Genomic DNA, 14,069 nt, shown 5'->3' with positions numbered 1-14,069 from the left:
TACAAGACAGACACAAGATCAAGCCAGTCAAATTTCCAGCATAGATGGGAGAAGGGTTCTCAAAGCCCCATCCTTAGATGACAAGCTTTGGCAGTTGAAGGCTGCTAGAGTAGGGTGTCAGTTTTCTTCAGGGAAGTGGCCCCTGTTAGGATGTCAGCACTGATTGGACTCAGTGGGCTACGAAAAGAAGACATGAATTTGAGGCAGGGTGGGGTCTGAGAGAAGCTGGAGTGGGAATAGAGGGGTTGATATGATCAAAAGACACTGTACATATGAATGAAATTCTCAAGGGATGAATGAAAAAAGAAAGACACAGGAGGCTGAAGCAGAAGAATCATGAGATTGAGGCTACCCTAGACTATATAACAGTATGTGTGTATGTGTATGTGTGTGTGTGTGTGTGTGTGAGAGAGAGAGAGAGAGAGAGAGAGAGAGAGAGAGAGCGAGAAAAAATGAGCTACCCTAGACTATATAACAGTATGTGTGTATGTGTATGTGTGTGTGTGTGTGTGTGTGAGAGAGAGAGAGAGAGAGAGAGAGAGAGAGAGAGAGAGAGATAAAATGTTAGTCTCTTATTTCAAACTGAGGAAGGCTCACTTCCTTCCATGCAATGGAAGCTTGTCCCTTTGAATAGAGTCTAAGCCATCTGCAAGACTCATGTTGAGTCCCCATGGGCCCTGCAGCCTCACCCACAGCACACCCCTACTCCCATTACATGCACCACCCATGCAGTGTCACTGGTCAGACCTTCTACTCAGAAGACCTTCCCTACCCTGTAGGTCTCAACATGAATGCCATTCCTCAGAGCAGGCTTCCAGCGCAGGCCCTGCCTGTTAATTTTTTCCCCTGCCCATCTGTCTCCTGCTATCACCATTTACAGTTATTCTGTTTGCTGTTTGTCTCTCCCTTTCCAAATGCCAGACTCTGTGCTGGCCGCATTGTCCTATGTCTGTCACATGGACCTGAGACATAGTAAGAAGGTGCTTGTTTAGTGAAGGGGCAGGAGGAGAAAGAGCAATTTCTGCATAAGGAGGCATTATCAGACTGGATTACCCCAGTGTGTCCTCCTTCCCTGCCATGTAGTTAGACTCTCAGTTCAGAAACACATTGACAGCCACCATCAAATGAGAGCTAATAAGCCTTCACCATGCCCATAACAATAAACCCATACATTCGATGAAGACATTTTATTAAATATTAAATGTCATGGTGGGACCACTCATATTTTTGTGGAGATTTCTTTACAGAAACAAATATTACATTTTTTTTTTTTTTATTTAAGCAGAGCAGTAATCTATACCCACAGAACAGGGTGTGGACTATATACCTGTAGGCCAGGTTCAATACAGGACAGTTTTCACAAGCAACTTACAAACAGATCTTTTTATGACAGTCTTTACTTGCAGACACTAAGCAAGTATGTTAGTTAAAACAGCATCAAGAGAGATAAATAGCATTCGCAATATTTGTGCAAAGCAGGCAGTTTGAGGAGCGTCCCTATGAGGCACTTGCCCCTAGATGTCACTGTTAAGAAACATTTACTAGGAAGCCAGAGCCGGTTTTGTTTAGACTGATTGAAGTTTTCTTGCAAGTATGACCAGACCCTGCCCTGTTTCCAGTGCCTACCATCTTGGTCCCATCAGGTTGCACTGGGCCTCCAGTCTACAGACCCAGAACATACCCAGTCTCAGGACAGAGCCCTGACTGAGGAAGTTGGTAAGACCCTAAAAGCGTCTCAATTGAAACCCGTCTCTTCTAGAGTCAGGCTCTACCCCTGGCTCCTAGATTGTTCTAACTGCTTCTCCCTCAGCTCCTCCAACAGAGGTATCTGCCTCAACCTACCTCTTGGACTGGACACTTAAGTGTCCTCCCTAAGTCCAGCCACAGGTGCCATAGAGACCTTTCCATCTGATAGTCTTTCGTGTGGTCACCTCACTGCTAGTCCCATGACACCTCTCAGTCTCTTTTCTTTATGTGAGAAGCCTCATGCCTGTGTATATCTATAACCTACTGGCTGGACTTTGAAGCCTCTTGCTCCATCCTGTTGTAACCAGGCTCTGTTAACCACCTGTAAGACAGGACAATGACTCAACATACACTTATTCAATCCCTGCTGTTTCCGGCCTTGGGCCAGGCACAGAAAGTCCTGCATTGTTCTTGAAAAGACTACGGATCTTTCCAGTAATCCCCTTCAAATATAACTATTCTCTAATTTCTTGTGATTTTAAAACATCGAATCTTGCCCAAGACTGAACTTGGCTTCCCATATCATCTTACCTGGGCAGATTTTCTGTAATGTACTGAACATTGTGCTGGGCACAGGTGGTCCAAAGCAAAGGCCCAGTCTGAGAAGAGAGGCTGTCACGACTCCATGCTAAGAAATACTTCGTGTGAAGAGTATGCTGAGAGTGGTTTGCAGAGGGAATAATTAACAGAGGGAATAATTAATCCTTCCCTGGAAGACTGGAAAGAGCCATTCAGAGAAGAAAGATTTTATCAGGCCTTTACGGCTGAATTCAGTTCATTTTATCAGGTAGATGCAGGGAAAGGAAGAAACATGCAAGCAGAAAGAACATCGTGAGCAAGTATGTGAAGTTAGAAAAGTACACACAATCAGTATTTAGGAACAAAAAGAACAACTGCCCATTCTGAATGGAAAAATGGATTTCCGTGGAATGTGTTATGGAATCTGAATCACGAAAGGAAATGTGCATCCACTGAAACAGTGCATGGGCCAGATGAGGAGGGAGGGGGCAGAGAAGCTAAGAAGTCATTTGAAATACAATTGGCTAACACAAATTACCCTAATTAAAGCCTGTTATAGGTCAAGTAAGAGATGACAAGTTCACCTATCACATTAGACAGTGTACAGAGCTGATGACAGATTCCCTCTTGGGATTTACACTCTGAACAAGTAGGTCAGGCCCATCCTTTTCCATCCCAACATGAAGACTAAGTGCTCTCCATCTGTCCATGTTATCCAAGGGAAGAGGTAAGCAGAGAAGGGTAGGAGTTAGAGTAAATTGGTGTAGTATCTTCCCAAATGAAGACTCCTGTGGGATCATTAGAATGTCAGGACTTGGTTTAGTTTGTTGAGTTTAATCACTATTCTAAAAGAGATATGAATCTGAGATTGGAGGCATGGCCTTGAGTTGGATTTATGGGTAATCCATCAGCATGGAACATCTCTCAGCACCCAAGATTTTAGAGCCCTGGTATTTTTAAACACCAATCAAGAATGCCAATTGACATCATTCTCATGATTATTTAGCTTCTTTTAGCAGATTGCTTAATCTATCACAAAAAGCTTTGAAGTGTACTCAGTTGTCATCTTACAAGTGTGTTTTCCATAAAGATTTCATAAAGTGAAATTTCTGTTTCACTTTCTCTTATTGCAATGCTTCTTGTAAATAGCCTTTTTAAATCGTCTAAATGTTGGACAAATTGTGTTAAATGGATTAAACTCTCCTTTGGGCTAGCAATATACTGGAAGATCACTCTGAAAATTTATAGAATCTGTGATTTGGGGGAAGGGGGTTTTCCACAGCTTGTTGTATTTTCCTTTGTTATTTTCTTTCCTTTCTCTATCCACCTATAACTTACGTTATTTTTACTTTTATATATCTAAATAGGTCACCTCAAATATTTTTGGAACAAGGCTGGAAGATAAATGCACACACATGCATACGCACACACACACACACACACACACACACACAGAGGCTATTCATAACATTGACTAAAGCAGAGCAGTTTAATTACAGCCTTTGTGCTTCTAATGAATTTTTATCTAAACATTTCAGGGACAACAGTATATCCCTTTCCCTAGCAAACAGCTAGTCTAAATTTCATTTTCAAGTATGTGAATACAAAATTACTAATTCCATCTCAATAACTGCATAGCCAAAGGTCAGACACCCTCTTCTTTCAGACTTACCAGGGCCTTTCTTCCTGCCTTGTTAGGTCTACTACAGCCTTCTCTAGTTTGCCAAGATAACTCCTGAAGATATTGGCTCACCAATATATTGACATATATATAGTTTGCCTTGAGCTAAACTTTTTTTTCTTTACTATGTCCCTTTAACAGACAGAGGAAACATTTTTTGAAGATTTATTTATTTTTATTTTACATATATGAGTGTTTGCTTGAATGTTTGTGTGTATACCATGTTGTGCGCCCAGTGCCTGTGGAGGTTAGAAGGCATCAGATCTACTGGGACTGGAGTTACAGATGGTTATTAGCCATCATGTGGGTGCTGGGAAACGAATCCAGGTCATCTACAAGAGCAGCCAGTGCTCTTAATCTCTGAGCATCTCTCCAACTGCCTATTATTTTATTCAGTGATGAATATTTGTGAGTTTTTCTTCTCCCTCCCCTGCCTGAGCCTCAGTCTATCTGCTTCATGTCCCGATGTTTCTTTTTCACTCCTGTGAATATGTATAGTTCATCTCTAGAGGAAAACCAAGAATTTGGGTTGTTTAGAAAAAGTATTTCACATGACCTTGTAAAGCAGCTCTTCAGTGGTTAAGAAATTAGTTGATTCGGTGTATAAAAAAAGTGTGCTTCGGTTTAGTGAACCAACAGCTGGGGTGGTTGGTTAATCAAGTTTTGGGCCTGAAATGGTAATGAATTTCTTTGTTTTCAAGACTTGTGGAGGTGGTCGCTTATAAAAACAATTCTTTCTCTCAGCACTTAGATGCTACAATTAAGGCATTTAGACAACAATGAAATTAGAACAGATGTACTATGTAGGCTCAACCTATTTATTAGCTACTAATGGAGAGTATTCCAGCTAATGCCTTCAATAATAATGTAATGTTTCCCACGTTAAATAGCACATTAAACCAAGTCCCCAAATCAAATTCTCTCTTCTTTCTCTACTCAGCAACACAAAGCCTCCCACAGGCAGTTGACAAGAGTGTTTGAGCCCCAGCACAGGGAAAATTCTGTTCAACAGCTAGTAACTTCTATGTTCTGGGTTTTCCCCTGAGCTTCCAAACCACATCCTCATAAGCCCCTCAAACCACAGGCCTCCAGGCTAAAATAGCATGGCCAGGGCATGCTAACAGACCTTGTCACTCAGTACAAAGGAGAGAAATGAAACTTTCAGGACTTGAGTGGGTGCAGCAGCGCTCAGCCATGGTCCCCAAAACAAAAGAAGCACCTGCAAGATGTCCAGTGTGCGGCATCCTGTGTGTCCCTCCTCAGTGGGCCAGTGTGAAGACAGCCTTCCTCACCAACTCGGTGTGATAAACCGAATTGCCCACCTCCACACACCCACTGGCCCTGAACTGTCTAAGGAATCATTTTGGACAGATGATCTACATGTACAAGAGTAAGACATGCCTTAGCATTGAGAAATGTGTTTAATGATGCAACTCTTCATAGTATTTAGTAATAAAAAAACCAACCAGTTACATAGCACTTCGTTCTCACTACAGCTGGACAAAATGGGTATTATTATTATCCTCATTCTGCAGATGAAGAAACTAAGGTCCAGAGAAGTTAAGTGACTTCTCTGAACATAAGAAAAGATTCTCGTTCATACAGCTTGGCATAAACCTGCTGTTAATTGCTTCCCCTCCACCTTCAGCAAAGGATACTTAAATCTGTACTCAGTCTGTAAGTCTCTGCAGCCGGTCAGAACTAGGACATAGTATCTGATGAATATGAGGTATGCATGAAATTTGGGGAAGACATTTCTTTCTCATAGAAGAGACAGTATATCTGAAAATCAGAACTAGTCAAGTAAGTTAGAGCCAACAAAAATAATTCATACAGGGGCTGGAGAGATGCCTCAGTAGTTAAGCGCTCTGACTGCTATTGCAGAGGACCCGGGTTTGGTTCCCAGCACCCATGTGATGACTAACAACCATCTACAACTCCAGTTCCAGGGGACCTGACACCCTCAACTGACCTCCACAGGCATTGCATAACACAGGTGCACTTACATACATGCAGGCAATACACTCATACATATAAAATTTTAAAAATAATGAATTAAATAGTTTAAAAATAATTCATATGGGTTTGGGATGAGGCTCAGTGGTAGAGTGCTTGCCAAGCATGCACAAGGCTCTAGGTTCGTTCTGAGTGTCCACCAAAAAATTACTCATCTGGGTGAGATGACCTTCAGGAAAAGCAGACCAGCTCCTTTCCTTTAGTGTGTCTCTTTGGGTACCATAGGGATGGTTGGATCTGCATGTCAGCCATCACCTAGAAGAATTCACTGAACACCTATGGATTGGTGTGATAATAACTTTGCCTCAGGTGTCATGTAACTACCACAGTTAAGGTCTATCACAGTTATAAGTATGTTATCAAATGGTCTGCTAGTAATTAATTTCCCTCCTTGAAAAGTTTCCGTTAAAAGGAGGCTGACCCTCACAGTAGACTCACACAGCAGGGGATTTGCCTGGAGCCCCTAGTATATAGAAAGATAGAAAATAATTAAAAATCAAAACATATTCTGATTCCAAATCAAAAGGCATTCCCCTAAGCCTCTGTGAAAATTGCAAGCATTGGCAAATTAATAAGACTGTAGCTTGAGGTAAATCTGCACTTAGCCTCTGTAATTACCAAGAAACAAGAGATGCCTCAGTGGGTTGGGTGAGAAAAGAAAATGATTCCCGGACATCAGTGGAGTCATTAAGAATGCAAGAGCACTAATGTACTGGGGCTACCACCAGGGGACAGTTGAAGCCTGGACTGCCGCAGGAATAGCCAGCTTCAGCTTCCACCTTCGTGGTAAACAGAGAAGAGATGCAGAGGCTTGGTAGGAGAGGAAGGGGTTGGGCATGTCAGGCACCCTCACTCTGTGCAGACTTCTATGCCTGGTATTTTATAAAAATTCCCTCACATGTCCCAACAGGATCCATAGGTCCTTTCAGTTAGATAGGTAATGTGTCTACTGCCAGCATAACCAGTATTATCATTGCAGATACTCTGCCACATGAAAGGACACAATATTGAGATTTGAGACCGCAATGTCCTTCACTGGCCATGTGTTTGAACACTGCAGCTGGCAGCGCCCTTTGGGGAAGTTATAGAATCTTTAAGACAGAGTCTGGTGCGAGGACATACATACTGGGGCAGGCTTCCTGAAGGCCATCTCTACTTCTGGTCCCAACTTGAGCTGTCTGCTTCTGTCTGCAGTGATGTGAACAAGCAGCCACTTCAGGCTCCTGCTGTGCCCTGCCTCATCTCGCACGTTAAACTGTGACCCTCTAAAACCAGGAGCCAAAATAAGTCCTTCCTCCCTCAAGTTGTTTCTGTCAGGTATTTTGTCACAGGAATGAGAAAAATGACTATTAGATGCAGACAAGGTCATCTTTTATTAATTGACCAAAATGGGAAAAATAAGACAATTACATATGTTCTTATTCCTGCTTAACACAAGCATGTTTACCATGTTTATTAAATATCCTCCTTCAAAACGTGCAACTGAAGGTAGTTTTCACAAACTTTCTTATCAGTCTGTTTATAGGATTGTCACATTTTTACACAGTGATCTAAAGAACTTTCTCTTGTAGGTAAATCACTGAAAAATTATCTGTCTCTTTAAAAGTTAGGTTCCTAGCATGGAAACAGATGGACAAAAGCATATCAATGTTTTTAAAGTCAAGTTTTTGAGGCAGAAAATTTCACAAACAGAAATTGCCACCCTTTTTAGGTGTACAGTTATACGGGTTTTGACAGATGTGTCATGCAACCACCACTGTCTATTACAGTTACAAGTATGTTATCAAATGGTCTGCTGCTAAAGTTCACCTTTTCCTACTTCCTATTATCTATGACAGATGAACAGGTTCTATCTTTAGGAGCTAAAAGAGCAAAAGTTTTCCATTTTATAGGTAAATGTTTCCATCTTGCTTTATGTTTTGTTTATTGGCTTGCTAACAAAATTACATATTTTCCATGTTTATTATCTGCTTTTATGTAATACTGTGAATTTTCATATATCCTTGACCGGTACTTTTAGCCAGTTTGTCTTTCTTACAGATTTGTAAAAACTATTAAGGATTTTGGGTGGGAGAGTAATCTGTCACTTTGCATAAATGTTTTCTTCATCATTTCCTCTTAATTTTTTTTCCTCAGATGTGTTTACATTTCTTTTTTAAATATTTATTCTTATTATTTGTTTGTTTGGTTTTGGTTTTTTGAAACAGGGTCTCTCTGTAGCCCCAGGTGGCCTGGAACTGGCTATGTAGACCAGGCTAGCCTCAAACTCACAGAAATCTGCCTGCCTCTACCTCCACTGTGCTAGGATTAAAGATGTGCACTACCATGCTCAGCTTATTTTTATTATTTTTAATTAAGTGTGTGTGTGTGTGTGTGTGTGTGTGTGTGTGTGTGTGTGTGTGTGTGTGTGTGTGTGTGTGTATGTAAGTTTGTGCATGTGAGTTCAGTGTCCACAGAGGCCAGAAGACAATGACAGATCCCCTGGAACTGGAGTTACAGGTAGTTGTTAGTGGGCCCTGCATGGGTGCTAGGAACTGAGTCTAGGGTCCTCTGGAAGAGGAATAAGTACTCTTAGCTGCTGAGCATCTCTCCAGCCCCATGTTCATGCTTAGATTCCTGTAATTTCTCCATCCCTTCTACCTTAGACATCCTCTTCATAAAGTGCTCTTCCATTCCGTGATTAATTAAATGGTTGCCCATTTTATATTTAAACTTTTGATTCATTCTATTTATTTTGGCATGTCTCAGGGAGTAAAATTTTAACTTCATATTTTTCTCAAATAATGAATCAATTATCCAAGTTCCATTTACCAAAAGTCATACCTTTTCTTCACCAATTTGAGAAGTTGCCTTTATTACAGTTCATATTTACAATTCACTTGGTTGTGTCTGCATTTTTTGTTCTACTCCACAAAATTTCTTGCTTTTTTTGTTGTTTTCGGAAGGTGATAGATACTATTTCACACTTCTCTTATGTTTCTTAAAGTTTTTCAATATCTGTTATGGCAAGCGCTCGTTTTCATTACTATGAGTTTTCAAAGTATCTTCTCAGGCCCTACCTATTCTGGATGAACCTAAGACCATAATTGAATTTTAAACATCCAGTCAGAATTTGTATTGAAATATCACTGCTGATGCATTAACCCCAGGATAGCTAATATCCTGACAGTGAGCAATTTACCTCTGAGGAACACGCTATTCTGTTCCATGTATTCAAGTTGTTTTTATGTAACTCAGTAAAATTCTATGGTTTCTTAAAGTGGGTTCTGCATGGGTTTGTGTATATATTTATTATAGATATAATGCTCTTTTATTGTTATTCATGGCATCATTTTTTCATAATACTTGCCAACTGGTGGTCCCTACTTACATTAGTTTTTAATTTTTACTATCTGTTTTGTAGAAAGTTTATATGGCTAGGGAAATGGTTCAGGTGGAAAAGTATTTGTTACACAAGCATGAGGACCTGAGTTCAAATCCCCAGAAACCACATGAAAGTTAAGCACAGTGGCCCACGTATATAAGTCACTGCTGGGAAGTCAGAGACAGGTGGATTCTCACGGTTCACTAGCTCACTAGTCTAGATGAATTAGTGAATCCAAGTTCAGTGAGAGACTCTGTCTCAAAAACATAAGATGGTGAGTGACTGAGGACACCCAACATTGACATCTGACTTCCACATGTACTCTCTCTCTCTCTGTGTCTTTCTCTCTGTCTCTCTCTGTCTCTCTCTCTCTCTCACACACACACAAACACACTCAAACACACATGTACACACACACAAATGCATCTACTTAAACATACATACACACATTCACACACACACACATGCGCACACACATATAAATGAACACAAATATAAACATGCACATAACCAAAAGACAATTTACTAAAACCCAGTTACAATAATATTTGAATTTTCTTTCTCTTGGGATTTTAGGAAAAGATTGTGTCATTTATAAATCCTAATAATTTTACCTTCACTTTTCTGACTTTATACTTCATTTCTTCTTCTGGATTTTCATTTTCTGGCACTACTTATTTAGAATCATTTTGAAATATATAATACTTTTTCACACTATTACACTTTAATGTCATATACATTTCTGACATTTTTATTTTTATGTGTATGAGTATTCTGCCTGCATGTATGTACGTGCACCCATACTGTGCAATGCCCATGGAGGACAAAGGAAGGCACTGGATCTCCTAGAACTGGACTTACAGATGGTTGTTACCCACCATGTGGGTACTGGGAACTGAACCCAGGTCCTTTGCAAGAACAGTCAATGCTCTTAACCACTGAGCCATCTCTCTAGCCTCATAGTTTACATGTTTTATAAAAATCAGAAATGGACTTTAATCCAATTATGGTAAACAAATTTAGCCTGTGAATAAGTCCCTATTTAGTATGGTGTGTTATTCAGTATTTTATATGAATCATTTATTTCTATAATTATTCTTTGGCATGCTTTCTACCAAGTTATGATGTGACAGTGGGGTTATTCTCATTTATGAGACTGAGAATCTTCTACCTTTTCCTAAGCATTAGAATACTTTAAGTGACTCAATCATGTGTGATGCTTACTACATGGGCATAACTCATCACCTTCTCCAAAGTGTCTTGGGGAGGCATCAGCTATTATTGTTTGTTGCTGTTGTTTGTTTACTTGCTTGCTTGTCTGTTTTGTTTTGTTTCTCTAGGCAGAGTCTCACCAGGCTTACTTGGCACTTACTCTGTAGCTCAGGCTGGCCTCAAATTCACAGTAATCCTCCTATCTCAGCCTCCCGTGTGCTAGGATGACAGATGTGAGTCACCGTGCTCAGCTAGCCATCTTAGCCTCTAAAGACCTCCCTTTCGCTCAGTATTGACAATTTGTATTAAGAATTTCTAAGTTCATTCAACAATTTAGAAAATCAGATGGTGAAAAGTGAATTCATCTGTTGTCTTAAAATACAACAAAGTGTAAAAAAATACAGATGAGAATTAATCTGGCACTATATTTCCTGCATTTCTTGGGATTTCGTTAGCTCTTGGCAAACATTATTTTTACTTACATAAAGTGTCTTGATTCTAACATGGTATTCAAAGAGTGATTCATACTTCTTTAGATACTACAGATATTTCTACCCTCAATTTCCTAGGAAATAAATTGAATTTGAAAAGTAGACTAATAAATAGCATGAGACTTCTCCAAATCAGCTGCTAGATTATAAAAGGAGTTTATGTTTTCACCTGGAGCAGAGACCTGCCTTGTCTGTAATGATTTCTTATCATGAACAGTAATGCCATGTAAAGTACAGCACAGCTTCATGTTCTTGAGATGCCACAACAAATCTCAGCCAAAAGGCATGATCAACTCTGTGCCTTTCATCCTTCAGCAACCCGTACATCAATAACTGCATTTTCTTCCTCTTATCTAGGATGTCTGTGTTCGGGCTTATCTAGCGCTCCGTCATCACACAAACCTGTTGATCATCTTGTTCTCCATGATGCTGATGACAGGAATGCCCCAGTTAACAAGCAAAGAAGACATAGAATATATTCGGGATGCTCTCACCGTGGGGAAAAATGAGGGGGATGCTAAGAAATATTTTCTTGATCAGATTGAAGTTTGCAGAGACAAAGGATGGACTGTGCAGTTTAACTGGTTCCTGCATCTTGTTCTTGGCATCAAGCAAGGAGAGAAACATTCTGCTTAATATTTGGGGACAGAATCAAAACAATTTAGTGTTCTAAAGATTTAAATCCACATGTCAGTTATCAGACTTGAATTTATAATGCAATAGGACACTATAAAAGCTAGCACTTCAGAAATACAGCTCTTTCCCCAGCTGAGAAAAAAATAATGTTGGCATAATTCATTAATATTCCGTGCTAGACCTATTTGCTGTTTTTTTTCTAATGTTCTTAGAATATGCTGGAGAATATTCTAAGTTTGAATAGACTGATGACTTCCTTATGCCTAGCTGTTTTTTATTGAATGCTTCTAGAACTACTTCAATAGGACAATTGGTGATAGCTGTTATCACTTTCGTTTACTCTCAATTTTGGTCAGCCTGGTTCTTTAAATTCTTTACAGAAAAAGATGTAAGCATTGTATTTTCTATTTTGTTCTCTAAGCATCATCTCTGTGCCTTGGATGTTAATGATGTGCTAAAAGCAAGAAGGAAAAGTTATCCTTTAGGGTGTCTTTCACAACGTGCAGCTGAGATGCATAGACGCATAAAGCAAACTCAATCTGTGCCTTGACCCTCCTCTGTTAGTCTGGCTCAAGGGTTACAAATATGAAAATTGGAGGTAAGGGCTTTTGTCTGAGGATGAATAACCAGTACAATTAGTGTCATCTTCTGAATCACCAAAGCTCAAAATAAATAAATAGACTGTCTTATGCCTGCAAATTTCACTTTCCCTTTTCCTGCCTCCCGTCTTCCTGAGTTGTCCTCCTACACTTCGTGAACTGTGGAAGTTTCAAGGACAACTTCTCCCTATGACTCAAAGTTACTTGAAAGAGAGTATCTACTCTAGGATTACCAGAATTATTGGTACTTATTTATGGAGCTGTTTCATGGATTTTTAAAAGAATATTACTAAAAGAGGTGTTCAAAAACATTAGTTTCCAAATGCTTTAATTTGAATCTGAACACCTCTTTATTTTTTTAAAGGAAGACGAAATTTGCTATCAAAATGTGTTCTGTTTGTAAGAACTCTACTTGCCTATTCATGTCTCACTTTAAAGGATTTTGAGATTTTGAGACCTCCCAGATTACCTAAAGACAATTGAACCGTTTTCCTTTAAAATATCATTTAGCTCTTAAATATTGTGCTGTTTATTGAAGGTGTTAATCAACCTTAAAGAGATCATTGAATTGTTTATGCAATATCTTTACCTATCATTAATTCCCTAGAAATAACTGTGTTAATGGTGTCCATATTTAAATAGAACAAGATATACATATTTTTCTGATTTTTTAATTTTCAAAATAGATACCTACTTTACTTAGATGGAGTCCAACCTTCCTTTTATGTATGCAGAAGCCAAGTGGGGCCTAATTTTGCTGCAAATAAAAACACTTTATCAGGGACACTTTTTAAAAATGCCCTTGCCCGAGCCCCATTTTTTCAGATTATAATTTACTTAGTGAGAGATGAGGCCCAGGCACAGTTTTCTAAGTACACCAGCTGAATCTACTACACAGGCAGGGAAGGAAGACCTGCATGGCCTATGAAGGTGTAGGTCATCCTGCCTCCCTGCCCACTGAGTCTTCCCCTGACTCGCAACTACCTACAAAGAACTCCTTATCCTGGACAATTGACCCTTTTAAAATCATGCTATCTCCCTGTACCGAGAGAGGACCATGCCCTGTGCTGAAATCTTATTTTTCTCTATAAGTAGAATTTGGGTATTTTATAGCATTTCTGAACCACGGTTCCCTGCTAATCTTTTGAAGCAGAGCAGGAAGGATGATGCTTTCTATTCAGAACAGGCTTTAACTTTGTTTCTAAAGATGAACTGCCACAGACTGCGCAGACTCTGCTTTTCATTTGAATTGCTGAAATGATCGTCTTGATGAGAAATCAACTACAGAGCAACATATCTATATTTAGCTTATTGGCACATATGTGTACATATTTGTTCTTGAAATGAACCAGCTTTTCCATGAAGCTGAAATATGTATGATACTATATATCAGAGTTCGTATCTCCATATTCTAATGGATGTAATTTCAACTCTGTAAACTTGCAGATAAACAAAAATCACCTTTGTTTGCTTGCTTTCTTTACACAGTTCCTGTGAGTTATATAGCCAGTGATTTATACACCTTTGAAAATGTTCTGTAACTCGGGTCATCCTGCCACTGGGGAAATACCCCTGTCCCTATCTTCAATGCCAAGTGAAAACACAGATCACAAGTCAGATGGGGCAGGTCAAAGCAACTTTATGTATAACTAGGACTGGCCATAAACTTTGCAGAGTCCAAGGCAAAATGAAAATGTGGGAGCCTATTGTTAACAAATGAGTAAGACACTTCAGGTAGAATAGGAGAGCATTAAACCAAGCACCGTGCTCTTTTCTATGTGGGGCCCCAGTGATGACGCAGGTCA

General features: G+C 39.6%; 1 protein-coding gene across 1 annotated transcript in view; it reads left to right on the top strand.

Moving 5' to 3' along the window:
- Pik3cg (phosphatidylinositol-4,5-bisphosphate 3-kinase catalytic subunit gamma) overlaps nt 1-13,767 on the top strand; it is a 38,143-nt gene extending 24,376 nt beyond the window's left edge. Inside the window, exon 11 of the mRNA XM_008830728.3 lies at nt 11,387-13,767. Within this exon, the coding sequence (XP_008828950.1) occupies nt 11,387-11,665 (279 nt within the window). The 3' untranslated portion in view covers nt 11,666-13,767. The remainder of the gene's footprint in view (nt 1-11,386) is intronic.
- Nucleotides 13,768-14,069: the final 302 nt, after the last annotated feature.

Source organism: Nannospalax galili, unplaced genomic scaffold (assembly GCF_000622305.1).
Source record: "Nannospalax galili isolate Female #2095 unplaced genomic scaffold, S.galili_v1.0 scaffold312, whole genome shotgun sequence".
Lineage (NCBI taxonomy): Eukaryota > Metazoa > Chordata > Mammalia > Rodentia > Spalacidae > Nannospalax > Nannospalax galili.
Note: the sequence above shows the minus strand (reverse complement) of the source record. Positions and strands in the feature narration are given on the sequence as shown.